This window comes from Colletotrichum jinshuiense, chromosome 8 (genome assembly GCF_051148585.1).
Source record: "Colletotrichum jinshuiense chromosome 8, complete sequence".
Lineage (NCBI taxonomy): Eukaryota > Fungi > Ascomycota > Sordariomycetes > Glomerellales > Glomerellaceae > Colletotrichum > Colletotrichum jinshuiense.
Window position 1 is genome coordinate 1469373 of NC_139315.1, and position 26427 is coordinate 1495799.

A 26427-nucleotide genomic window follows, 5' to 3' on the forward strand; every position below is an offset into this window, starting at 1 on the left:
CTGCATTCACCTCTTCGTCTTTACTCGTTGCCATCGCCTCAATTCCTCCCTCTCCGCGACGCAACCTCTATTCATCTCATCGCAGATCTCCGGCCACCAACCCAGGTAGCCGAGTTGAAATTATTGCCGGCATCACATCCGCAGCTTTATCGCACGGGCGTACCTGCTCTGGGTTCTAACGCCTAGTCAGTGTATTTTTTGCGCCGCCGCGAGTTTCCTCGGTCTCACGCCTGGTTCCCTTTCGTCAGCCTTACGCCTGACGTGGAACACTCCAGCACAGTTGGCGGACGAGCACCGTTGGTCGGCGCCGCCTCAAAACAGGCACCAGCCGAAGGACCTTCGAATCGTGTGCTGTTGTTGACAAGATGAGCGCGCCTCCGTCTGGCCTGCCTAACGGCCAGAACCCGAATGGCCCGCCACGCCCGCCTCCGATCAAGCGACGACCTCGAGGCGATCCTCTTGTTGCCCGCAAACGACCTGGGCCTCCACGACCGCCTGCTGCGCGTCCCGCGCCGGGCTCCCTTCAAACCGGGTCGGCTGCTCGGCCATCTCCTGGCGCATCGGGCCACCCTGGCATGCAGCGGCCTCAAACTGAAGAAGATATCAAGGCTAGAAGAGCGGCAAATGGCGGCTGGCTCGATCCTCCGCCGTCCAATATGAGGGAGTTCAAGATTGTGACGACGAAGAAAGCATTGAGGGATGGTGTTCGACATCACGTCATGAAACTTTCTTCCTCCAAGGCGGATCTCGAGCAGAGAGGCATTGACCCTACGAATCAAGAAGAGTTCACCCGACCTGTCACACTACAACGGCGCGATCCACGACAACCTCCTCCTGGTCGCGAGGTCAAGCAGGAACAGCCCGAGCAGCAGCCGGTCGACGAGAAGGAGGCCGAGCGATTGGCACAGTTGAAGGCTGATCGCGAAGCCGTCCGGGCTGTTGAGCTCGCAAAAAGCGCACCCAGTCTGAAAGATCCCAACGCCACTCAGAAGCCGAAGCCAAAGGAGAAGGAGAAGGACGTTCAGTTCCACCGAGCCCCCAGATCAGAAAAGGAGAAGAAGCAACAGGGATTAAGATATGAGGAAGCGCTTCCTTGGCATTTGGAGGACGCCGATGGTAAGAATGTCTGGGTCGGTTCTTACGTCGCACCTTTGTCGGAAACGACTGTCTGCTTCGTCGCCACTCGGGATGGCAAATTCGCTGCAGTCCCGCTGGAGAAATGGTACAAGTTTACCGCCAAGCCGCACTTTAACACCATGAGACTGGAAGAAGCCGAGGCTTTGATGAGTAAAAAGACAGATGTTGGCCGATGGTACATGCGGGACAAGCAGAAGAAGAGCGAGCAAGACGAATGGGATGCAACCAGGCATGCCCTCTACGGTCCCGCCAGGATCAAAACCGAGAGCAACACCTTCAGAGCCGCTTCTCGAGAGGAGAAAATGGACCATGATCAGATTGATATGGAGGGTGATGAATTTCAGGACGACGATGAAAATCCCGGTTTGGATGTGGACAACGATGAGGATTTCAAAGAGGCGACAGAGCGAATTCGCCGCGATCAAATGGGCGCCAATCTTTTCGGTGATGCCGATGAACGCAGAGTCGAGAAGGAATTGAACGAAGAGAAAAAGGCCGAAGAAGAGCGTCGTAAGGAGGGCAAGCGAACCACCAAAGCACTGATCAAGAGAGAGAAAGAGACCATCTACCAATCCGATTCAAGCGGCTACGATCCCTTTGAGTCTTCGTCGGTAAGATCGTTGATGCATCATCCTAAAGTTGTCTTAAGCTGACCAAGTTTTATAGAGCGAGGAGTCCGATGACGAGAAGCAGGCGGAGGAGAACAAGGACAAGGAGAAAGAAGACGAGAACGGCAACAAGGATGGAGATTCGAAAGACAAGACTGCTTCTGGTGTGTCTTCCAAGGGTGACACGACCCCGTCTGGCCGACAGAAGCACACCGACGCTTTCAAGAAGGGCAAGTCTTTGAAGCGCCCTGGTTCTCCCAATTTGTCCGAGTCTAGTGGCAACGAGTCGTCACGGAAGAAGATGAAGAAGCATGGCGCTGCTTCAGTTCATCAAAGTCGGTCGTCGACACCCTTGGCGGGCCAGAAGAGCAATTTGGGCAAGGGGGCCATGAGCGACGGAGAAGCAACCGGGGGAGAAATGTCAGACGGCCAGTTGAGGAAGAAGAAGATCAAGCTTATTGGCAGTGGAGCAAGAGGCACGCCAGTTGGCTCAAGGGCCGGCAGTCCCGTTCCTGCAACATCTGGTAAGCTTTCTTTTCGATATCCATTCTCTATAGTTTTGACGCTGACAATTTGCGGTAGGTTCTAAGCCTGGATCGCCCATTCCAGAGGGTTCTCCGGCTCCACGTGCTGGATCGCCCAGTGGTCCTATTGAGGCCTGGGAAATTGTTGACGCGCTGCCTCAACTACCCGGCGGTATCAGTATTGGTAATCTCATGAGAAGATTCCAAGGTCGTATCGGCGATGGCCCTGGCCAGATGGACAGGAAGGAGTGGATTAAGCTTGTCAAGGAGAACTGTGCCTATGGCCCTGACAAGATTCTTCGTCGCAGGCCTTAGGCTCCTGTTCAGACCTAAGTTTTGGGAATGTGTGACTATACGGCTCGGCTGGAGTGCCACTTCATGCACTGCTCCCGGAACCGGCCAGCGCAGATGTCTCCCGACGGGTAGATGTTGGCGTCAAGGTCTGCTAGAAGATGCAGCAGAATATCTGTGTCGCTGAGCTCATAGATATAAAATTTTAGAGCGTCACGCAGCTCCTCATTGTATGTACATGAGTTGGCTTCGATCGCTTTCAGTCAACGAACCATAAAATACAGACCGTATTTTCTGTCTATTGATGTACGACTGTTTGGTGGTTGAATGCAAATGCACGGCCTTTCATGGGGCCTGGGAATCTGCCATCTTGGACGCAAAATCACCCCGCCACACTTGCTTGCGGGTTTCTTACAGTTTTTTTATGCTTTGGAATCGTCACCAGAAACTTGCTATTGGGGTTTAGTTAGTTGCTCAAGGTTCTAAACGTCGATCGCCTGTTCCCAAGTGCCCAGTTATTCATCCATCTGCCAAGCATAGTCAAGTCCCTTATTCCTCTCCCTGCGATTTATCGCCCTAAATCCTTCACCTTCGAAGCCATTACTTCTGTCCACGCCATCCCACCTGTACCCCGGCCGGATGCCATATCGATTCGGAGGCGCAGCACCAGTGTAGATCGGTTTCTTCTTCCCTCTCTTACCCTTGGCGCCTCCCCCGTCTGTTCTTTCACTCATAAACTGTGCCATGGGATCGTTCCATCGCTCCTGCTCCTTGAGCTCCTTGTTCATCTCCTCATCGTCGGCTGTCCGCGCAAATGTCATCAGCTTGGCATCTTGCAGTGCCTCCCTCCGTTTCCGTGCCTCCTCGAGCTGAACATCGCCTTTAGGCGCCAGCTTCGCCTGTCGCTCCTTCTCCTCGGCCTCAGCAGCCAACCTTCGTGCCTCTGCGCGCTTCATCGATACGTCGACGCGCCGGCCTGTCGCGTCGCGGTATACCGTCTCCTCTTCTTTTCCATGCTTCCTCAGCTTGGCGAACTCGGCCTCCTCCGCCTGCTGTCTTCGACGCAGCTGCGCCGACACGGAGGCGGCACTCTGCAAACCCGCGTGTGTCCCGTCGCTCATCTTAACCACACTGCCGTCACCGCCTTCGATAACGGGCATCTCATCGTCGCCCTGCGCAGCCGCTGCATTTTCCGCTGCAGCGGAGGCCAGAATGGCATCTGCAGCTGCGGCGCTATCATCGTCGTTGGGTTTCGATGCTCCCGCGCCTCCTCCGCTGGCGGAGACGGTCTTCCAGTTGGATTTCTTGGTGCGCCGGAACTCTGCTGATGTTCCCGATACCAGTGCCGGTCCGACATCTGCGTCATCATCTTGTGTGTTAGGTTGGCCCCAGCTGTTGTCGTCGTCGTCCGCAATGATGAGGCCTTGGTTTTCGGAGGCTTGCTTGCGCTTGCGCTTCTTCGTGGGTTTCGGATCTGCTACCAGATAGCGCGTCGCTAGATATGAAGAGAGGTCGGAGGGCATGGTCGCGGAGGGGTTTGCTCGCAGGATGGGGGGCTGTGGAGAGAGTATGATAGCAGCGAGTTCCAGATATTCTTGAAATCCAACAATTCCCAGGTGCTTTAGCTATCCATATCATTGCACATCTAAGACGCACGGACTCGACGGCCAGAAAAGCAGGGGCCGTAGAACGACAAGGGTCCCCCCACTCCTCCACGAATGGGTGTGCAAGTGACGGGGCGCTAGTCATTTATCGGAAGATTGATTGTCTCCCGCGCCGAACCTGACAATGACGGTCTCTGGAGGTTTTGGCCAGCTGTAGCGGACATTGTGGCCTCGTTATGGAACAGTCTTTGTACGTCGCTGCGATCACATATCTGACACCATAATCGTGGTTACTAACTCCTACTCAACTCTCAGACTGATCCAGCTTTCCGTTCATTTCTGCGATCCACTCGCAAGCCCCCTGATGATTACGACGCCAAAGGCCACCAGGCGGGATTACGAATGCTAAAACAACACACGCCCTTGAACGCCTAACCGAGCGAACTGTCACTCTCGACAAGTCCCAAGGCAAAGGGTATCAGTCGTTTCGGCTGATACACCTCACGCACTCCTCTTCATGCAGTTCCCGGACAACGATGCGTCGCCAACCGAGTCGCTTCAGACGCTGCCGATGGCGGCCTCCACCGTGAGGCTGCCTAAGAGGCAGTCTGTATCGGAGGGCCACCCTCTGGCGCAATCCGAAGTCAGCCTACCCTACCGGCGATCCAACCCCTCAGTAGCGCCGCTGTTTGCCTCGACTCTAACTCCTCCCGGCTCACGATCCGCCTCGCCCATGGGTAGAGGCTCGCCTGCCCGTCCACTCTCTGGCTCCGTATTTGGAGGGCCAGCAGGCCGTTCACTCATCGAAACCGCATCCGAAAGCCCGGGTGACCCGCGGAATTTGATCATGAAGGCATATGTTCCCCATGTTGCGATCTACGCCTCACACGACACAGAGGAACTCGCGAAGGATAAAGGTTTCAAGAACGGATTGTGGGAGCTCCTGCGCCCCTTTGGAGAACAGATCCAGGGCAAAGTCACTATCCGGGACAGCAATGGTGCAAGCAGATCGTGGGAGGACTACTCGGTTCGGTTCGTCAAGTTTGGCGACAATATCGAGCCACCGAACGTGGGTGGCGCAACTGGAACGCAATCTGTTATCAATGGACAAGCCGGATCTACTTTAACGTCGAGGGGCAGGCATGAGGATGTAGAGGCTGTGGTAGACCGCCATCTATCATACGCTGAAGAGTCCTTTCTGAACACGCCACACCATGGGCCGGCGAGGCAGGGGTTGGATGTGGAGGCTACCTCGCCCTACTATTCGTTATACCTGCGCAGGTTGCTATCGGGCATTCCCGTGTCACCACACGAGACATTTGCCCACCCCGTAGCCTGTGTGGTTGCCATCAGTTCACGAAGCCCGTCGCCGATAGAGGATTTGCGCAAGTTATACAACGACACAAGCTCCGGCGAGAACAAGCTGCCGGTCTGGGTAGACGGGGATTATCTCCGGTACTATGTTTTGGTACATGACGAAGAGCGGGACGACATAACACGGTCACTCGCTCTCTTCGACCAGATGAAGCGCCATCTGGGCCTGCACTGCCATCTTCTGCGGCTTAGAAGCACACAGAGCGCTGAAACCGACGACGACAGCATACCACTGCCACGGAGCGACTGGATGTCAGCAGCCGAAGAGTTGGCAGATATTCGAAACAGCGAGGCCCAGGAAGACTTGGAAGATCCGACAAGGTACATTTTCGAGTCGGATGTAACGGCAATCCGTACTTTCGTAAGGGAAATGGTGACGCAGTCAATCATCCCCACCATGGAGCGCCACGTGTCGCTCTGGAACGACCAAGTGGCATCCCGCAGGAGAGGCATCACGGGCAGGTTCATGAATCTGTCGAGGAAATGGGGTGGCTTTGGTAGCAGCTCCCGAAACTCAGTGGTAGGAGGCAGCGGGTCTTCTAGCAACTACGACACACTCGGATTTTACCGACCAGACACCTCGGAGGCAATCATGCGGAAACTGGCCGACTTTGCCTTCATGCTAAGGGATTGGAAGCTGGCGCACTCCACATATGACCTGTTGAGATCCGACTTCAGCGATGCGAAAGCATGGAAGTATCATGCAGCCGCGAACGAGATGGCTGCCGTCAGTCTCCTCATCATGCCGCAAAATCTACCATCCAAGTCTCGCGCCGAGACGACAGACCAGATGTTGGAGGCGGCGTTCTACTCCTACCACACACGGTGCAGCTCCCCCTTTGGCGCGCTGCGGTCTCTGACCCTGGGTATTGAGCTATTACGACTCAGGGGCGGAAGCAGCGTCGACGACGCCGTGAGATGGGGCATCAGGCTCCTTGACTCGAAGATTCTCGGTCCTATCGGCGACGCCCTCATGAAAGAGCGCCTTGCGATCTGCTACGCCTCGAAACCGGGCATCGGGTCTGGGTCATGGGGCCACCGGAAACGCAAGTCGGCAATGTGGTGCATTCTAGGCGGTGAAGCCTGGGACCTGCAGCAAAAGTACATACAGTCCCAGCGCTGCCTTAACGAGGCCGAGCGGATATACTCAGAGCTCCCGCACGATAACGGCATCTCCAAGTTCAACCTAGCCAACGAGTTCGTGGCCGGCCTACAACATCAGCTCGACGAGAAACTCGAGGAGGACGATAGAGGCGATCAGTCACCGTCTCAAGACGTGGAAGAGGTAGTCGTCGACGAGGAGAGTGAAGCGCTGGATCTGAGGTCGAGAAGGGTGAGCATGATGGGCCGTGTGGTGGTGCCAGCCGCGAGCCTTGAGACGGCGCCGTTGCATGATGTTACCTCGCCTGTGAAGGAGATTGGGGACAGATCAAGGCAGGACGATTTCGGTTAAAGACGTGGAATGTTGGACGGCGAGGTTTGTAGCGTTGATTGGTTCAAGTGGTCTGTAGATGCGTTTACGAAGCGGATTAATAGCATTTACACTATTCGTAATGAAATCGCCGTGAGGTTCCTTCCAATCAAAGGTGATCCATGCCCCGAAACAGCCATTTAAGGCTGCACTTAGCATGAAGATAACATCGGAACAATATAGAGTAGAGGTATACAACAAGGCTGTATTCCTGAAATTATATATTGCTGGGAATCTGGGTACAGTCCAGCCCCTCACGTCGACCTCGCGACTAGGGGTACTACCAAGGATGACGTTAATCGAAAGGTATTGCTCGAGCTTGCCGTCTGAGGCAGGTACGTACCTTCTGGTACCACCCCATCTGCCAGGGACCCTTGAATTTCCAGTGATCTCACAGGCAACCGATAGGGGAATGGACACTACTAAATGCGTACCGATAAGGAGCCACCCCACCGTCCCGCCGCCGTACAAGCTGGATGCTTTCTCTTCGACGTCGTTGGACAGGTCCCAGGTTTCTCGATTTGAGGCTTCTCATATTTTCTCATTACGCGCGACGCATTCTACACTACTTTGCTGGACCTAGCCACATTCAGGTTCCCGGAGCGGCGCGCATCCCCCAAACCGAGTCGAGGTCGGGATAAGGAAAGCAACACACACAAAGAAGCCGAGGACGCACACACATCCAAACCTCGACGTCACTCGGTCAGGATGGGAGAGCTGGCCGACTTTCTCGCCCAACGAGATGAAAGCTTTCGCAAGTTCGACTCCCCCGCCCGCAATCAATATTTTTCGTTTTCCTTCATGGGAATCCGCTAACATTTGACTGTCTCCCTCTAGAGCCCGTCTGCCCGCACTCTACTCCGACTTCCGGCCCCAGCGAACCCTCAACCCAGATGGCTTCCAAGCCAACGTCAGCGCCTGGCGCCAAGCCCTCGCCCGCGCCGCCTGGGAAGGCAGGATAGCCTCGCAGGTCTCGGCCCCGAACCTCCTTGTCGTGAACGTCGATGAGCAGCTTGTGCGGTCTCTCGAGAGCAAGCAGTTTGGCCGACCCCTGGCCCTAGGCACCGTCGTCAGGGAAGCCGTGGGTGAAAAGGACCTGTACCCATTAAACGAGTTCCTGAACGCCAAGGACAGTATCTACGCCGGAAAGACGTGGTCGCAGGTGCCGTGGAGTGTGGTGTCGTGGGCGGCGGGGCAGCTCGGCTTCGGTGGACATTCGACATCGGGGGAGGATAAGCTGCCGCAGGGCAGGTTCGTGGTGATCAAGAACGTCGAGACGACAGCCAAGTCCCTTGCCGAGAGGGTGACGTCTGCGGACACAAGGTTCGACAGGACCTATACCAAGTCGCACTTTCGCAAGACATTTGCAGACAGCCTGGTTCAGGATCGCAAGCTATCCGAGACGGACGTCGACATCCTTCTGGTTTTCCTCTCACGGGATAAGGGACTAGTGGTATATGACGGCCAGGTCATCAGGATCAAGGGATCGGCTACGGACGAGGACGAGACCGCTATAACAGAAGAGGACGCCGCGGTCTCATCCCTAAAGGAGCTGATCGCCGACATGAGGCAGCAGACGGAGCTGCTCACGAACCGCGTCGACGAGCTCACGGTTTCTGCCAAGGAGGCCGTCGCGAAGAAGAACAAGGTCGCGGCACTCGCGGCGCTCAAGTCGAAGAAGATGACTGAGTCGTCGCTGGAGAAGCGGTTTGCGACACTCAACCAGCTCGAAGACGTGGCTGCCAGAATCCAACAGGCCCGCGACCAGGTCCAGCTTGTCAAGGTCATGGAGACCAGCGCGGGTGCTCTCAAGGGTCTCAACGAGAAGGTTGGCGGCGCGGACCGCGTTGGGGATGTTGTCGACAGGCTGCGTGAGCAGATGGGCGAGGTGGACGAGGTGGGCAAGATCATCTCCGAGGTTGGCACGGCGCCCGTGGACGAGTTCGAGGTGGACGACGAGCTGGAGGCCATGGAGCGGGAGGAGAGGGAGAAGGAGGAAGCGGCGGAGCGGGCGAAGAAGGAGGCCCAAGAAGCCAAGGAAGCCGAGGAGACGAGGCTTCGGCTCGAGGAGGAGATGCGCGACTTGCGGCCGCCTGTCACAGCACCCTCGGAGAAGGAGGATGCGAAGACGCCGACAAGAGAGGCGGCGGACAGCTTGGAGAAGTTGGGACTCGAAGAGCCGCAAGCTGCGCAATAAGCACTGTCTCATGTATAATGTATGGCGTTTAGATCATGGCGTTATTTTTTGTAGCAAAGCATTTCTGTACGGTTACATTTGGAGGGTATAATAATGAAAGCGCTATGTCATGATATCGCAGAGCAGATCACCGCACTTCCTAACTGTTTCCTGTGCCGAATCCCACGCGGGGCAACTGCGGCTCTGAGAAGCCGTCCTGCAAATAGTACGCCGCAGACGACGACCGAGACTTTATTGTCAAGTCTTCGTCCCCCACCAAGTCGGACTCTGCGGGTTTCTGGCTTCCATCCACTGGTCTGTATTTTTGATTGTCACAATCGAAGCCGGGGGGTTGCGTTGTGTCTGCTGACGGCTCTGTCAGATCAATCATCGCCACCTCCATTTCTGAAGATTCCGTTATTGTACCCGGCCCTGCAGCAGGGGATTCATTCCCAGAGCTAGGTTCCTCCTTCTTCTGTTCCACCTGTGCCCTCGACTTGCGCGCGTTGGCAATCAGGTCCTTGAACGAGGTATCGTGTTTCGCTGCCCACGCCGCACCGTCGAACTCTTTATCCTTGACCGCATTCCCTGGACGGACAAAAATGGGCGCCTTGGCACCCTGCGTGCGCTCCCATACATCGAGATCATGCAACAGCTCAGCGCGGCGTTTGGGACGAGCCGAGTCGCAGTTTGCATTCCATAGCGTGACCCATTCCTTGTGTCGCTTCTCCAACTGCGGGCGGGAACCTGTTGTTGAGAGGCCCAGGTCCGACATCTTCTTGCGCAGGGCGACATCTTTGAGCATGGAATATGCCAAGGCAGGGAGGCGCTCGGGGGCTGGAGTCAGCCGGGGACCACCACGAGCGGGAGTATTGGGCGTAGATATCCGACTTGAACTGGCGCGTGATGCTGTCTGAGGTTGAGCTTGGCCGGTGCAGGTGTCGAGGTGTCGGAAGACTTGCGCTTCCTTCATGCGGGTATTGCAGATGGGGCAGGGAACGAGGCCGTCGTCGGGTGCTAGGGGAAAGTTAGCGGGAAAATAGTGAATTGACAGAGTCAGAAGTGCCTTACCGAACGTTGCGTCCTCTACCTCATCGTCGTCCTCTTCCTGTTGCTGTTCAACCTCAACCTCTTCATGCATCTCCACGGCTGAGGCCTGTCCCGCTCTTGTCCTGCTGAGCCTTGTCGAACTCCTGAGGCGCTTCGTCTCTGGCTGTTGCTCGCCCATGGCCGAGTCTTCGTGTGCTAACTTCCTCTTGGGCGAAGCGCGTGCACTCTCCTTTTGCCCCGCCGTCCTCGCGAATTGAAGAGCATCCTTCCTAGCCTTGTTGAACGCCTCGACGACCTCCTCCATGGACCAATTACTCCTCAATTTCAACTCCTGATCGGAAGCGCGACACAGCGGACACTTGCCGTCGTTGGAGAGGGCGCGACGGATGCATAACGAGCAGAACGTATGGGAGCAGGATGTGAGCATAGGCGTCTTGAAAAAGTCCTTGCAGACTTGGCATCGTAAGGCGGCTTCGACGGCCGACAAGCCTGGTAGAGGTGTTGTGAGCCAATCCGTAGAGTCGGGGACATCTTCGAAATTATTGTCCACCATTGCGGGCGGATGGATGTAGGCGTCGGGTATTGAAGGCAAATGCGTGGTTATGCGAAGGCAACTTTCAGGTCCGAATTGTTCGTGTCTTGCGATTGAAATCCGTAGGCTGGCAACCTAGAGAACGGGGAGGAAATCGAGGCTGCGGGGCAGATGCAGCCAGCCGGTCGTGAAGGGTCTGGGAACTTTTGGGAAAGATGTTGAAGGCGCGTCGAGTGGCGGCGCGCTTGGGAGTCGAGGATCAAGTTGCCAGGGTGTGAATTTAGTGGGCCAAATCACCTATCGACCCTGTCTGAGTGGCTCCGTTGGGGGGTGTGCGCAGAAAATCAATTAAGAGAACCCGACCCCACGTGAGACCGCGTCTTCACCTTTCCTTAACGCGTCTTACCCGCCCCCATCATCCCTCCTGCATATGGGAAGCATCGTGAACGTTCCCTGCAAAAGCTGCGTTAGGCGATTTCCTACTCTTTTATACTACCATTCTTCTTAATCAGCACATTCATTACGGTCGTCTAATCGTTTTGCCATGGAGGAATACAAGAAGTATCTGGCGGACCAAATCCTCAGCGAGGAGAGGATTGTAAGCTTGGATGCTCCATACTGTAGGCCGAATTTGATACTGACAAACATGCTAAGGTCACATATCGGAGCCTCAGCAGGGCACTCAAAGTTCATGTCAATACGGCCAAGGGGTCAGTTCTATGAACATGTTCCCTTTGTATGGCTCAGCTACTCACCCCTCCACAGAATGCTTTATGAGTTCCATCGATCCCAGAATGGCATGCGTCCTGGGACAATCCACGCTACTTACACGGTATACGGCATCCAGAAGGTAGAGAAGACGCAGGAGGATGGCGATGTCGAAATGACTAGCTCTCCTCCTGATGTTGAGTCTCTGTCTGATGAGGTCGTCACCCACTCAATGACCCTCGTTTCGGGTGAGCGTCTTAAGGGTATAACGATTTCCTTTCTAAGCCCCGGTGTTCTCAAAATACTGACGGTATTTACAGAAGTACTAGCGACCTACGAAGATGTCTCCTCGTTTTATATCTATAGCTTAGCGCGGCATCCCACCAGAGTAAGCCTCCAAGTCCAGTCCCGCAATCCAATGCTGACCAGCCACTTAGGAATTGCAAATGTTGGCAGACGTCTCACAACAGATGAAGGAGCAGTCAACCGATGACAGCGCATCTATGGCAGAGACATATGGCACCATCACCAACCCGAATGTTCGGAAGCGCGATCGACAAGGAAAGCGATCAGTACCTGCGACTGCGACTGCGACACCAGCAGCCAAATCCGTCAAGAAGGAGCCCGCCCCATCCACAACGAAACCTGTGGTCCCTGAATCCAAAGTGGCGGAGCCTATTAAGCAGGAGCCGAATGAACCAACCAAGGCAGCGCCGTCATCAACTGCAGCTACCAAGAAGGGTGCCGCGCCACCACCATCCTTAAAGAAGAGCGGCTCTTCTGGGATCATGTCTTCGTTTGCTAAAGCTGCGGCAATAGCTTCAAGCAAGCCAAAAGAGACTCCATCGAAGGCAACTACCAATAGCCCAGCTAACAACTCGCCCGCTCTATCGGATGATGGCGAAGACGACGACGAAGACATTCCGGCTGCGAAGTCTTCAGCTAATTCTGGGAGAAAGTCGAGAAAGGACCGTGAGGCCGAGCTGAAGCAAATGATGGAGGAGAGCGAGGATGAAGAAGACCCCGAAGACAAGGAGGAAGAACCCGTAGACGAGCCAATGGAGGAGGCCCCGGAGCCAGAGGTCGAGGCGAAGGTTGAGCCTGAGCCGGCAGAAATTGTGTCAAGCACCGGCGACGGCCGAAGGCGTGGCAAGCGGAGGGTCATGAAGAAGAAGCAGATTATGGATGACCAGGGCTATCTGGGTATGTTACACATCTGTCGCCTACCTTTTCTCACGCTAACATCGAACCATCAGTCACCATCCAGGAGCCTGCTTGGGAGGAGTTCTCGGAGGATGAGGCGCCTCCACCGCCTACCAAGCCCAAGCCTTCATCTGCACCAAGTTCCGGAAGTCAGGCTTCAAAGCCTAAAAAGGCCGCCCCTAAGGGACAGGGCAACATCATGTCATTTTTCTCTAAGAAATAATATTTCCGCTGGCATTGTGGGTCAGGGAAAAGTAGCTACACCAGGTGGTACAAGTAGTGCATCGCCTTCAAACAGTTGAGCCGTTATTGTGATTGACTTGTTATGAAGGTCTGCCTGCTACCTTATAAATAATACAATCACAGTAAAACGTCGTGGCTAACGGTGGCTATGGTTGTGACAGCTCTCGTGGAGATGAGAGAAGGTCGACCACCTTATTATACTGGCCAGATGGATAGAAACCGTATGTGAGTGAGATGCGTATATTGTTTCGTATCACTACACCACAGCGGTGCCGATTCCACACATTTAATTAGAAAAACATTCATCAACCCCCCTTTCCTGAAACCCCCTTCATTGATCTTTTCTGTTTCTGAACTTGTTTTAAGCCTCACTTGTGTAACATGAATATATTGAGCCTGCGAATTCGATTACAGCAACCTTGCATACATCTACAGGCGCCCATCGAATCCTCAAGTTGTTTATATCTTACTGCCTTGCTTTGGATTTGGGTTTGAACAGACGATGATAACCAACAGCTTGTTCAATTCTATCCCAAACGTGGGTGCTATGACACCCGGTCACTCGCGGTATCCGAGTATTGCGGAAAGGGAAAAAGGTCACTTCAATCTTTGTTTCGTCTTTCTCGTAGAAACATCTCTTATGGTGTTAACTCTCTCGCCGGCTCTTCTCACCCCCCTTTTTGGGTACCTTTTCTTGTCAACTTCCTCATTGAACGTCGGGCCGTCCCAGGACCGGCTGGAGGTGAGAGCGGTGCGGAATGTGCCCCGCGCCACCCCGCAGTGGGTCCGGGTCGTTAAGATGCGACGCTAAAGTGCGAAGCCCCCTGTCAGAGCTCCTGCAAGGAACCGCAGTGACGGTATCTCCCAAGGACAGCGGACACCTGGCTGGGAGAGCTTCCGCCCTATTTTCTGCGTCCGTTCAACATCGGTCAAAATCTCCTTGCAACAATCGCTTTCCACCTACGCTCTGCGCAAGAGTCCTTGAAGAGACCCATGCAGAGATAGACACAATCGTTACTATACTTGCCTCTTTGGCCTCGGTCGTCATGTCTCTACGTGCCGTTTTCGACTTGTTGCTCCCTCTAGGCCTCTTCGCCGGCCGCGCCTACGCGGCGCAAGAGCCTCTGACGGGTGACGACCGCGCGGCATGTCCCAACTACGCACAATATTCTACCTCTCCCCAGTGAGTCGCGGGCCTAGACTTGCGGTTTTGATTGTGGCCATGACCTGAAACTGACTCCGTCTTGTTAGCAAGCCGCTGAGTGAAGGCCCGCTCGGCCTACCTTACCAACGACCCGATCCACGATGCCGTACCTTTCGCTCCGACGCCATCGAAAAGGTCATTGACGATGTTACCTCTCGAATGAAGGACCCCGACCTGGCCAGGCTCTTTGAGAACGCATTCCCCTCGACGACCGACACCACCGTCAAGTTTCACACCGACGGGACTGATACTCGCTTTGTCGACTTGAACGGCCGCAGCTTGCGCGACGAGGGCAAATGGGAGGGACCGCAGTCCTTCATTATTACGGGCGACATCATCGCCGAATGGCTGCGTGATAGCACGAATCAGCTGTCTCCCTACCAGCCGCTTTCTAAAAAAGACCCTGCCGTCTTCAAGTTGATCCTCGGCGCCATCAACACCCAGGCTGAGTATGTCATCGAGTCGCCGTACTGCAACGCGTTTCAGCCCCCTCCAATCGCGAACTTGCAGCCGAGCCACAACGGCCAGGACGACGTTGTGCATCCCATCTATGAGCCCTCCTTTGTGTTTGAATGCAAGTACGAGCTGGATTCGCTGGCGCATTTCCTGGCACTTGGCAACGACTTTTACGAGCACACCGAATCAAAGGAGTTCCTGACACAGAGATGGTACCTTGCACTGGAGACTCTGCTAAACGTGCTGGAGCAGCAGTCCCGCTCAACGTTCGACCCGGAGACTGCTAACTTCCAGAGGAACGAGTACACCTTCCAGCGCAAGACTGACGCAGGCACCGAGACTTTGAACCTCAAGGGCGTGGGCAACCCCCTCAACAATGGAACGGGCCTGGTCAGGTCGGCTTTCAGGCCTAGCGATGATGCTACAATTCTCGGCTTCTTCATCCCAGCGAATGCGATGATGGCCGTGGAGCTGAAACGCACTGCCCAAGTCCTGAAAGCCGCCGGCAAAGATGTGCTCGCGCAGACGGTGGACAAGTGGAGCCAAACCATTTCAGACGGTGTCTGGAACAATGGAGTGGTCAAGCACGCCAAGTATGGTGACGTTTTCGCATATGAGGTCGATGGCTACGGTTCCTCCATACTGATGGACGATGCGAACTACCCCTCGCTTCTCGCTCTGCCTCTGATGGGCTTCCTGCCATCCGATGACACAACGTACCAGAACACGAGGAAGATGCTTTTGGAGAAGAGCGGCAACCCATATTACCTCGAAGGCCGAGCCTTCCATGGAATTGGAGGTGAGCTATCGTTGACACTGACGTGTGAGCGGATGACTAACCGTAGCCAGGCCCCCATATTGGTCTCTCAAACGCGTGGCCGATGAGCCTGTTGATTCAGGCACAGACGTCCGAGAACGACGAGGAGATTACAGAGTGCCTGGATCTCGTCCTGCGCTCAGCTCGCCTGGGCTTGGTCCACGAGAGTGTCGATGTTAACCGCATTAGCTCATACACCAGTAAGCCGTGCCACATTCATGTTGACAAGCACCCGCTAACAATACATCGCAGGAAGCTGGTTTGCCTGTAAGAACACACGTTGGCGTCTTGGTGATATTGCCGGTGATGATGCTAACATACGAGACAGGGGCCAACGGTGTCTTCGCCGAGACAATCCTGGACATCGCCAAGCGGAAGCCGCATCTGATCTTTACCGACGCGAAGCCCTACACCATCTGAACGTGGCACAATGACCTCCCAAGCACACCGGGCCATTTCATTGATGAATGGACGGCATCGGGTTGCTGGCGTCGCTCGTAGAATCGTCAACGGAGAAGGCATAGGCACGGCGACTGGATTCGCCCCTCCCACCTGCATTTTTATACCCAGTGAAAGAGAGAGAGAGAGAGAAGGCTCGTCCCGTGGCGGGCCTTGCAATCAAAACATGTTTCAATCGACAACGTGATCGTGCCCCCCCACCCCACCCCGATCCACGGAGAGACTGGAAGAAGAAAAGGCCCAAGGTTTGTCGAAAGGAGCAGACTGATATAGAGAATGATGCATTTTTCATCATTAGATGCCACTGTTTAACGGATAAGTAACATGGCTCACCAGCGAATGAGCAAAAGTGACAAATGTTGAATGTTTTGGGGCGAAGGATAATCAGAAAAAAGACTTCGCAGCTATTGAAATCTCTCTTCATTGTATGCATGGCCATCTCCCATAAAAGCGGCCCGCCCACCCTACGAACGCCCCAACTCCCGGGCTGCAGTAACACGAGCCCAACATTCCCACCCACCCACTCCCATTCAGGGCTCAAAGGTCCAAAGTTGCCGCAGACATTACCTTACTTTTCTTTCTCATCATACTCGTTCAGCCGGCGCCCGCCTGTCCGGTCGAGCCCATTCTGGCCCGAGACGCAACCTGGCCGAGCTTCTCAAAACTCCTCGACAGCGCAGTTGGGGTGCAGGACGTAGACAACCCGCTGATCGGCTGGCGCAGACGCTCCCTCGCTGGCCTCCTCCTCGTCCGCCAGACCCTGCCCGCGGACAGCCATGAGGATGTTCTCCTATTGTGTTCTTGATTAGCCTCAAATCACACCGATGATGTCTTCGACCAATACGGCTTACCTTGACCATCCTCTTGAGCACCTTCTTCGCCAGCGCCTCCTCGACGTTGTGATCCTCCACAGACTCGAGCTCCTCTTCCTTTTGCTCCAGGTACCATTTGACAAGTCCGTCGCCGTCGACGCCCTCGCCGTTTTCAGCCTCGGCATCGTTAACGCGCTCCACAAACATGTTGACCATGCTCGAGTATTTCTCAAACGTAATCGTCTGTTTCGGTCGGGCCGCCGCAGGCGTGCCCTCCGCTCCGTCGACAGCCATCGAGCCGTCCTCTTCCGCCGGCTGGCCAGCCGCTTCAGAGGCGGCACGGAGTAGTGTTGCGCCATCCTCGGGCAGTTCCTCGTCGTCGATGTCGACATCGTCATGCTCGACGGATATAATGCTCTGTCTGAGCAAGTTGAAGGCCTCGTTGACCATTTGAGGCGTGATATCCTCGACGCAGTTGGCCTTGGCGATCGCCTCGGACAGACGAATCATACTCTCCAGCTGACGGACTGTAATGCGGTACGAATTCTTGCCGATTCCGCCCTGCGCATCGTCGGCACGGAGCTCCTTGTACCTCTCAACAAGGACTTCCTTGGCCTCCGGGGTGACCTCCGGGCGGAAGGTGCGTGCAAAGCGGATGTACCGTTGAAGCTGCTCCGTGCTAAACTCGGGTTCGATGGCAGCATCGCGCAGCTGGTGCAACCCAACGATGTGCTCAGCAAGATGACGATCAACGGACTCGTTGCACTCGTCGAGCACGACAAAGAAGAGATCGAAACGGGACATGATGGGAGCGCTCATGTTGATGTTGGCGCGAAGGGTAGTCTTGCGGTTGTAGCGGCCGCCGACAGGGTTAGCGGCAGCGAGAATAGAGGTGCGGGCGTTGAGGGTGGCCTGGATACCGGCCTTGGCGATGGAGATGGTCTGCTGCTCCATGGCTTCGTGGATGGCAACCTGGTCGGCAATATCCATCTTGTCGAACTCGTCAATGGCGCAGATACCGTTGTCTGCCAGCATGAGAGCTCCGGCCTCGATGGTGAAGTCGCCTGTTTCCTCGTCCTTGACCACGGCAGCCGTGAGACCGGCGGCGGAAGATGCCTTACCACTGGTATAGACGGCGCGGGGCGCGAAGGAACAAATGTACTTGAGGAACTGCGACTTTGAGGTGGAAGGGTCGCCCACAATGCAGATGTTGATGTCACCTCTCAGCTCCATGCCTTCGGCAGTAGTCTTGTGTACACCAGACATGAGCTGTAGCAAGAGACCCTTCTTGACAACCTCATGACCGTAGACGGTGGGTGCAATGGACTGCACTAGACGGGAGTAGATATGATCACTGTGTACCATGTCACGCAGCTCCTCAATCTCGGCTGAGTTCATGGATGCGAGCACGGCAGCCTGGACATCTTCAACAGACTCCGAGGCATCAGCCGTGTTGTTCTTGGTCAAAGAGCTAATGACATCGGCCACCTGCCCGCTCGCAGACTGTCCTGGATTAGAAGTATCGGGGGTAACCATGCAGGCGAGGAATGCCAGACGGTAGGTCAGATCGCGGACACCAAGCGCCTTGAGGCCGCTGATACCAGAACCGCCCACATCAGCACCACGACCACCACCCGTGTCATCTCGAACGGCGGATGGTCTCAGGCCGGGCAAACCCATCTGGCTGACGTCCGGAACGACGATGAGGGCGCCAGTAAAGATGCACTTCTCTCCTGCTTTGGCTCGGTCCACAATCTCTCCGCGCATAATGACGTCCATCGTTCTCGGCATGCTTCCCGTGGGAATCTCGGAGCTGTTCTCCTGAATGCGCACTTTTTGCCAGTCAACAAACGTGCTGTGCCGGATGTCCAACTGCCACGCCATGCGGTTCTGGCACGTCATGTTGGGACACTGTGTGGGCTCCGTGTATCTGAAGGTCTGCTCGACATTGGGGACAACGGTCCTGCACGCCTCGCAAACAAAAGTGCCAAGTGACAGCTCCGGACGAACTTCCGACGTCCGCGTGACGGTGCCAGAGATGGAGAGGAGCTGGCCAATGTTGGCCGCCCTGAGACTGCGAACTCTCGAGATCAAGGGAAGGTTATAGAATGCGATGGCGAACAGCTTGTCCGTCTGCTGGTTGGCCGTCTTGTCGCCCATCTCCGTTTGACTCGCAGAGCCGAGTTGGCTTGCAGCAGAGTTGGTCTGGTTGCTGGAAGAGGTAGGCTGCCTGTGTTCGCGGAAGTACTGCGGCTCATGCTTGGCGATCATGTTGTGCAGGGCAGCGGTGAGGAAAGGAAGGAAGCGGTAGTATCCACGCATGACACCATCTGCTAGCTCGCCATTTTGCCACGAGGCCAGATGCCTGAAGTCGACGTAGAAGGTGGAAAGCTGGTATGTCCGCATGCCGTGGATCTGAGCAACGTAGTACTTGTCCGTTGTAACGGCGCTGGGTGTGGGTGCGCCCGAAGAAGTCGGGTCTTCAATATACCTGCGTGGAATCAAGGTTAGATGCGTTGAAGAGCTTGAGAGCCAAGTAGACATAAGAGTGCGACATACCCCTCGATGAAGGCTTCAAAGTGATCCTGGACCATGAGGCCAATCCTGTCCTCAACACGCGGAATGTTCGCGGCGTCTGGTATCCTTGATCCACGGGGGACCTGGTCATCGGCAAAACCCTCGGCCTCGTCGTCACTGGGAGCACCGCCCATGCTTTCGGAGGGCGGCACTCGTGGCCTGCCGCCGGCAGAGGAGCTGGGCATGAAGGAGCGTTTAGGGGTAGCCGCCGAGCGAGACGGGGCGTCCGACATCAGAAGGCCGGCGTCGCTGGAGGGAGCCATGGTTGCTGCTTTCTGTTGCGACTGCTAATTGATGACGTCTTTCGGGGTGGAAATCAACAATGGATAGAGCAAGCGCTGGCGGCGGAGGTCAAGGCGATATGCGGGATGGTGTTTTTTGGTGGAGGTGGGATTTTGGGTGGTGGGATGCGATAGACCCTCTTTCGCATTTGGAGGCGGAGACAGACTAGGGGGCCTTAATTGATTTTGTCGCGTGAGGGGCAGGAGGCGCGTCCGAACGCGTTGCTATCGCGACGGCTTTAATTGAGTGCGTCGGCGCTAGTCCGTATCGGGTCATAACCGTACATAGTAGATGTAATCGGCTCGGGAGCTGCGACGCACTTGCTCAGCATCTGATGTCTCGCAACATGCAGAGTAGACCCTCATTCAGTCTAGATGGACCAGGTATCATGATTAGAAGCCTGTTGAAGATAACTTTTGCTATTTGTGCTGTACTGCACTGCTTCCATAACGCCTGAACCATGCCATCGACAGTCCACCGTCTTCAAAATACAATGCAATATTGATATGTCCCAAACCCAAATCCCAGGAGCCTGTGCTTCTTCTCGCAATTCTACCTTCCGGCGGTCTATGCGCCATTCTTGCTTTCTGGTGAAGGGTAGGAATGTATCTGTTATGGTGGTCAGTCGAAGGCTCTCCCATCGGCATTTCACAAAAGAACGCACCTGTTCGGCCACCGTTAGCCATTCCTCTATACTCCTCACGTACGGGTCCGTCGCCGCATCGGCGCTCGACTCGTGGCCCCAGATGACCATCTCATCGAAATCTGCCTTGACCTCCATTGTGCCCAACTCAACCAAGTTTCCCTCCTCCTGCTCTTCCTCGCCCTCAGACCGTTGGATCTCAAACTTGTCGCTCTTTTCCATAACCACGCCTCGGTATTGTTCTGGCAACTTGACCGTCGTGCCGTGCAGTTTTCTGCCGCGAAAGTACGCTATCGGTTTTCCATCTGGAAGCTCGGAGTCAGCATGCTTTCTCTGCAACTATATCATGGCACCGCCACTGCTACAGGTTACACACCGTCGGACTTGGTGGGGTTCCAAAAGGACTGGGCTTCGCCAACTGGTCCATCATGATGGATACGGCACGGCAAGAGGTTGGCCACAGCCTTGACTTTCTTATTGGAGTCGTTCGACCGGATGGAGAGGATAGGTTTCGACATGGTGGTTTTGTGCTGTGCTCGGGGATTTGTTCGGTGTTGGTGATTGGCAATCTTTTGCACGGTGATCTGCCATATCCTCAGACGCGTCCAAGTCCCCGACGAGAAGACACGCGAATTCAATTAACTGCCGATAAGGAGTCGCTATATGCTTATCGTTATCGATATGATGGCCTTGGCAGCGACAGCAGCGCTCGGCCCGCCCCCTCCACCACGCACCACGGGCCTCTGGGCTTGTGCTTCCCGCTGTTTCAGTAATCCAGGTAGTCATGGTCCAGGGAGGTTGATCGCTGGAATTGATGTGACGCGATGTGACAAGCCCGTCCACTTCACTTTGCCGCCCTCACGATGTGTACCTCCAAGGAGTGCCCGTTGTCTTACTTTTTGCTCGCATTGAAAACCTCGGCAAATTAGTGAGCGTTCTTGGTATTAATTGATTACGTGAATAATTAATTCGCAAAGCAGCTTTCTCCTAACCCCCTTATAGCCTGTCTTGATACTCACCTGACGTCCGCCATCGTCATCGGATTCCATCGGTCATGCCAGGCTCATAACCGCCGTAACCCTTATCTCCCATACACTTGCATGGCTTTCTTGCGCGAATCATGCGTTTCCTATCTGTCTTCCACCTCGTCGACTTTGCCAGAGCCAACGCCTCCTTGCAGATTGGTCTCTCTACGGGTCATTTCATATAGCAGTCTGGGAAAGGAGGATATCTTTGGCAAAGTGGGAGAAGCCACTCGTGAACAGCACATGCAAAACTGGGCAATTTCTGAACCTAGGTGATTCGTCGTCTGGCTGAAGCAGTATGGTGTTCGGGGCAATGTCCGACGGCGAATAGACAACGTCGATGTGCAGCCATTCTTCTAGAGACATTCTTGTCGTGTCAACAACCAGTTTGCACACCAGGCGGTGTGATTTACTGTCTAAAGCTGACACAGGGCGTAGAGCGCCACTCTCGCAAGCCTCTCTTAAGCAGTTTGCATGACCCCTTGGGCTAGCCAGTCACTCCAACAGTAAGACAATGAAAGAAGAGGAAAAAAAAGTATCACACGTAATGAATCACCGCCCCGCCACCCTACTCTAGCCATTTTTATTATTTTCTTCCAATTCACTTCGATTGATCGAACCCTTCTGATTCGGAAAGCCTCCGCTTCCTCATCTTCCTCCTTCCCGGAGGATTATTCAATACACCCGGAGTAGAGTCCTGAGAAGCCTAGCAGTTAATCGTCAAAAGTGGAGATATAGAAGTCTTGATGTCATTGACTTGAAGAGACCCTGGTTAATTTTCAGTAATTCGGCAAAAGCTCCGCATGTACATACAAAGACCCTGCGTGTCTGGAAACCCGGGGGGGGCAACCAAATCGGGCAAAGAGACCTCTCTCGTCCGCTTTACAATCCCGTAAAGCCCGACCATCGAAGGCTCACTGCTGGATCGAAGACCTTTGGTTTTACGGACGGCTTAGCTGGTGTGTGTATGTATGTAAGATTTCCCTATTAGCTCTGTCAAGCAACGCCGCTCAGCCGACATGCGATATGTGATGAGCATGTTATCAAGCCTTGCTGTAGAAAGCTCCTCTTTCTCGGGATGCAGGGACTTGCCAAGGACTGATAGTTCCCAGTTCAATGTCTCTGTGCAAGTAAGTACATGTGTTCCGCTCAAGCACAGCAGACGGCATGGCCATCGATGGTGCAGGGCAGCTTACCGACACGCGCCCCCACGTGGAAGTTGCCTCGTTGTCTGCTAAAGGCCCAACCCCTCTCATCGTCGTCGTCGAGGGGCTGGCACGCTTGATGCCAAATAATTTGGGCCTTCATCCGATGGCCAGTGCCTGAATCGTTAACCGCGTGGGCCACACTCTTTGTTTCGCCGCCCGGGCCTTGCCAGCCGGGATGAAATCCGACGGCTTCTCGAAACCTCGGCCGCGTGCCTCCTCCAGCACTAATAGTTCGAGGCTGAACATGGCCCGGCCGCCCCGGCGGCGCACTGGCCTAATACCTCCTACATCGTAGCCCTTGACTACTCTTCAACGACGAATGGGCTTGCTTGATATAGCAACAGGTTAAGCTCTGGCAGCCCACATGCGCTCCCATGCGTTCGGCTCGCCGCTCCTCCGTTGGAGTCGACATCATCCCTAGCCCTGCCCTAAGAAATTGTTGAGAGTCCGCGGCCTGCAGCTGCCGCCATTGTCTCATCGCAGCCCACGACGTTTCCTCCTTGAATACGCAGAAGGCCGCAAACTTAACAGAACCAACATGTCGGGAATGACCCATGTTCAGCTACAAGATGTGATGTATTCTAAGCAGAGCGTCCCAAATAGAACACCAGTTGCCGATAGATCGTTAGCCCGGATGGCCATTTCCTCAATGAAACAAGTGATGAACAAGGCCTCTGCCTCTCCCGAGGGATTCCCGTCTAAGCTACCCTTGTTCCACACCAATGCACCTAGGCTGATCCTAGCCGGACCCTCTTTGCCCACATTTATGGCCGTCGGGCTTGCGACAATACCGATGGGCGGGACGAAAGCACGCGCTCGTTGCATCCGTGAAGAGGGCAAGTTATTTGCCGGTTTCTTAGACACCAGTAATTATGCGCCTGGCCTTAGTTTGCCCGTAGTGACATACGCAATAAAATGATCGTCCCGCCCTGCTGTTGGTCTCAGATGCGAACACACCCGGCCCCCATGAACCTTTTCGCATTCCACTCCTCCATCCCCCTCCCCTCCATCTTCAAAGCCGATACAGCATTACGGTGACCTTGAGAGCTCGGTTTAGGTTTCCCCGGCGCCTGCTCAACTCAATTGACCTTAGTAGTTGCGCCAATTCGTCTATACAAGCATTTATGCTTCACCCTCGTACATAAGCCCGCCGACTTCGTTCCCGTCCTTGCGCAATCATGCCTAAGCTACCCTCGCTGGTCCCAGCCGCTGTCGCCCAGCCTCTGTACCGTGGCACAGAGCTGGTGAGAGGCGCCGTCGGTAGTCTGACCTGGGGACCAGCCCTGTCTGTAACCAAGCCAGCCATTCTCTCTGTTTTCTCGAGGATTGAGCGCGGCACCCTCCTCCTTGTCGACGAGCCTGCTGAACTCAGGCGCGTGTTTGGTCAAAAGCTAGGCACAAAATACAATGAGGACCTCACGAATGGCGATCACGTTCCTCGCCGCGCCGATGCCGTCCCTCGGGTCGAGCTGGTGGTGAAGAGCGATGCCTTCTGGATGCGCCTATTCTTGTTCGCCGATATGGGCTTCGCCGAGTCTTATATGCTCGGAGAGATTGAGTGCAAAGACTTGACCGCCTTCTTCCAGGTGAGTAACCATATCTGGCCCCTATCCCCTATTCACCCTTTGCTGTTGTCGCTGACTTGGCTGGACCGCAGCTCTTCATCGTCAACCGTGAAGAAATGGGGAACGGAACGACATGGATATCGAGTTTCTCTTCCGCAATTTCGAGCCTTGCACGAACCACCAACACCCTTTCGAACGCGCTTCTCAACATTTCCGCGCATTACGACATCAGCAATGAAATGTTCGCCGCATTCTTGTCGCCAGACATGACGTATTCGTGCCCCATCTGGAAGACGCAGACCGATCCGAACGAGCCAGAAGAGACGCTGGAAGAGGCGCAGATGACAAAGCTACATCGGTTTATTGACGGTGCTCGCATAAAGTCGACGGATCATGTGTTGGAAATTGGCACTGGTTGGGGCTCTTTTGCGATAGAGGCGGTAAAGACGACCGGATGCCGCGTCACCAGCCTGACGCTGTCCAAGGAGCAAAAGGCCCTCGCGGAGGAGCGTATTCGAGCAGCCGGGTTTGCCGACCGCATCGAGGTCAAGTTAACGGACTACAGGGCGTTGCCGACGCCGGAGAAGCCCTTTGACAAAATCGTGTCAATTGAAATGCTGGAAGCTGTTGGCCAGGAGTTCCTCGGAACATATTTCGCTTGCATGGACAGGTTGCTGAAGAAGAACGGGGGCATTGCCGTCTTCCAGTGCATTACAATGCCTGAGGGCCGTCATGAGGCGTACTCCAAGGGAGAGGAGTAAGTCACAATAGAGTCGTAAGAGTGACGTCGCGCTAACGAGTAATAGTTTCATTAACCACTACATCTTTCCTGGAGGATATCTTCCAGCGATCACTCAGCTGCTGAATCACATCAGCAAGGAGTCAAATGGGACACTCATTGTCGACAAAGTCGAAAATATCGGGGGCCACTATTCCAAGACTTTGAGGCTGTGGAAGGAAGAATTTCTTCGGAACTTTGATTCCAAAATTCGGCCTGCGTTGAAGCGAGAACATGACAACATGACTGAGGAAGAGATTGATGTATTTCGAAGAAAGTGGGAGGTAAGACACGTACCATCTGTCCCTCTTTTTGTTTCTATGCTAATGATTTTGCAGTATTACTTCACATACTGCGAAGCTGGCTTCCTAACAAAAACCCTGGGCGACGTTATTATAACCGTGGGCCGAGAGGGTGCTCTGGAGTTGATGGAGGGTATTCCGCTATGAAGAAGAGTATTGACTCTCGGTGGCAGGCGGGACAGATTTGGGTGCTGAGCATGATGGATAGCCCTGAGGCCCCTGAAGGTGGCTCTCATCTTTTAAAGAGACGATGTTGTAAGGCGCAGGCCTTTGGTGGTGGTCATTGGGGTAGTAGAAGCCAAAGCTCATTTCTTATTCTTGGGCTTCTTAGATTTTGTCTTCGGTTTTGTTGATGCGCCTCCCGAGCCAGGGAAGCGATTTGCGTTGTCAACGTCGAATCCAGACTTGTGTTTCCTGAACAAGAGCATGGCCACCCTTGCGTCTTCAATACTTGAGTGAGCGCCGCCTTGAATAGTGGTGCCTAATACCTCCTCCGCCAGCCTTCTCAAGGCTGGTTTTCTGCCGTTGCCAAACTTCCTAAATGCCGGGTAGTTGGATGTGTCGCGGACATCTTTGCTTGAATGGCTCAGCTTGAGGGCATCTAAGTCGTGCTTGATGTCGTGGCCGACCAATATCCTGTCCTTGAGCAGTGCTGCGACTTCAGTCTGAACCTCGTCGAAATCTCGGGCGAATCTCATGTGCCTCGGGAGGATTCCACTGACGGCACTCCGCCAGTCGGTAACTCGCTCCTGAGGTCGCACATATGAGTCGTAAACCTGGCGACCGTGGAAGTCGACGATGCTCACACGAGCCAAAACAGATTCGTACCCTCCGTCCCCAACGCCCACCATTTCGCAGTCAATGCCGACATACTTGCCGACGTCAAGTCCTTCCGTGAGGCCGCCATTGATCTTGTCTTTTTCTGACGTGAGCATCGAGTTGTTCTTCACACCAAGGCCATAAGCCTCGGCCAGTGCCTCAGATGAGATGTCATTCTCCTCCGCCCACAGAGCAAGAGACGGCGAAGGGCCGACCTTGGGGTCAATTTCAATCTTCGAGCTTTGCGTGACACCCATGCGGTCGTTCTTTCCTTTGACGTTCTTCTGAGAGGTTTTAGAGGCTTCCTTCCTGTCGGGTTTGGTTTTTTGCTTTTTAGGTTGTGGCTGATCTGAGGTTTCTGCCTTTCTCTTGACTGCTCCAGAAGTGGAAGACGGCGGGCTTGCCGCTTTGAGTTGAGCCTGGAGCTTCTTCCAATTTGACGATAGCTCAGGGGCCATATTATTTGATACTTTGACGGTTTCAGAGACTGACGCTCATATTATAAAGAAGAAAGTTGCAGTGTTTCCTTCTTAAAATCTCGATATCGATTATTAAGAGG

At 54.6% G+C, this 26427-nt stretch overlaps 11 protein-coding genes across 11 annotated transcripts; 6 read left to right on the forward strand and 5 right to left on the reverse strand.

The window, feature by feature from the left end:
* Positions 1-365: 365 nt before the first annotated feature.
* Positions 366-2584, forward strand: EsH8_VIII_000402 (transcription factor IIF subunit TFG1; the record flags this gene model as incomplete). The annotated part of the gene is made up of 3 exons (XM_083269444.1): positions 366-1748; positions 1804-2269; positions 2328-2584. The coding sequence occupies 3 exons, from the start codon at positions 366-368 to the stop codon at positions 2582-2584; spliced, it is 2106 nt and encodes a 701-aa protein (XP_083129212.1).
* A 491-nt stretch (positions 2585-3075) lies between these two features.
* On the reverse strand, positions 3076-4083 carry EsH8_VIII_000403 (Pre-mRNA-splicing factor of RES complex-domain-containing protein; the record flags this gene model as incomplete). The annotated part of the gene is made up of 1 exon (XM_083269445.1): positions 3076-4083. One exon carries the CDS (start codon positions 4081-4083, stop codon positions 3076-3078), a length of 1008 nt encoding a protein of 335 aa, XP_083129213.1.
* A 598-nt stretch (positions 4084-4681) lies between these two features.
* On the forward strand, positions 4682-6991 carry EsH8_VIII_000404 (ER-golgi trafficking TRAPP I complex 85 kDa subunit-domain-containing protein; the record flags this gene model as incomplete). The annotated part of the gene is made up of 1 exon (XM_083269446.1): positions 4682-6991. One exon carries the CDS (start codon positions 4682-4684, stop codon positions 6989-6991), a length of 2310 nt encoding a protein of 769 aa, XP_083129214.1.
* Positions 6992-7421: 430 nt separating this feature from the next.
* On the forward strand, positions 7422-9206 carry EsH8_VIII_000405 (Snf7-domain-containing protein; the record flags this gene model as incomplete). The annotated part of the gene is made up of 2 exons (XM_083269447.1): positions 7422-7513; positions 7847-9206. The coding sequence occupies 2 exons, from the start codon at positions 7422-7424 to the stop codon at positions 9204-9206; spliced, it is 1452 nt and encodes a 483-aa protein (XP_083129215.1).
* A 139-nt stretch (positions 9207-9345) lies between these two features.
* EsH8_VIII_000406 (uncharacterized protein) lies at positions 9346-10788 on the reverse strand (the record flags this gene model as incomplete). The annotated part of the gene is made up of 2 exons (XM_083269448.1): positions 9346-10202; positions 10257-10788. 2 exons carry the CDS (start codon positions 10786-10788, stop codon positions 9346-9348), a joined length of 1389 nt encoding a protein of 462 aa, XP_083129216.1.
* A 523-nt stretch (positions 10789-11311) lies between these two features.
* EsH8_VIII_000407 (DNA polymerase subunit Cdc27) lies at positions 11312-12901 on the forward strand (the record flags this gene model as incomplete). The annotated part of the gene is made up of 6 exons (XM_083269449.1): positions 11312-11365; positions 11422-11477; positions 11533-11738; positions 11796-11863; positions 11913-12678; positions 12732-12901. The coding sequence occupies 6 exons, from the start codon at positions 11312-11314 to the stop codon at positions 12899-12901; spliced, it is 1320 nt and encodes a 439-aa protein (XP_083129217.1).
* Positions 12902-13967: 1066 nt separating this feature from the next.
* On the forward strand, positions 13968-15818 carry EsH8_VIII_000408 (glycoside hydrolase family 125 protein; the record flags this gene model as incomplete). Its single annotated transcript, XM_083269450.1, has 5 exons — positions 13968-14104; positions 14173-15380; positions 15431-15598; positions 15651-15665; positions 15727-15818. 5 exons carry the CDS (start codon positions 13968-13970, stop codon positions 15816-15818), a joined length of 1620 nt encoding a protein of 539 aa, XP_083129218.1.
* Positions 15819-16515: 697 nt separating this feature from the next.
* Positions 16516-19509, reverse strand: EsH8_VIII_000409 (MCM DNA helicase complex subunit MCM6; the record flags this gene model as incomplete). The annotated part of the gene is made up of 3 exons (XM_083269451.1): positions 16516-16647; positions 16709-19160; positions 19229-19509. The coding sequence occupies 3 exons, from the start codon at positions 19507-19509 to the stop codon at positions 16516-16518; spliced, it is 2865 nt and encodes a 954-aa protein (XP_083129219.1).
* A 586-nt stretch (positions 19510-20095) lies between these two features.
* EsH8_VIII_000410 (ribonuclease H2 subunit C) lies at positions 20096-20689 on the reverse strand (the record flags this gene model as incomplete). Its single annotated transcript, XM_083269452.1, has 3 exons — positions 20096-20137; positions 20193-20476; positions 20548-20689. The coding sequence occupies 3 exons, from the start codon at positions 20687-20689 to the stop codon at positions 20096-20098; spliced, it is 468 nt and encodes a 155-aa protein (XP_083129220.1).
* Positions 20690-23582: 2893 nt separating this feature from the next.
* Positions 23583-25196, forward strand: EsH8_VIII_000411 (uncharacterized protein; the record flags this gene model as incomplete). The annotated part of the gene is made up of 4 exons (XM_083269453.1): positions 23583-23990; positions 24062-24726; positions 24776-25031; positions 25086-25196. The coding sequence occupies 4 exons, from the start codon at positions 23583-23585 to the stop codon at positions 25194-25196; spliced, it is 1440 nt and encodes a 479-aa protein (XP_083129221.1).
* A 158-nt stretch (positions 25197-25354) lies between these two features.
* EsH8_VIII_000412 (3'-5' exonuclease) lies at positions 25355-26326 on the reverse strand (the record flags this gene model as incomplete). The annotated part of the gene is made up of 1 exon (XM_083269454.1): positions 25355-26326. The coding sequence occupies one exon, from the start codon at positions 26324-26326 to the stop codon at positions 25355-25357; it is 972 nt and encodes a 323-aa protein (XP_083129222.1).
* Positions 26327-26427: the final 101 nt, after the last annotated feature.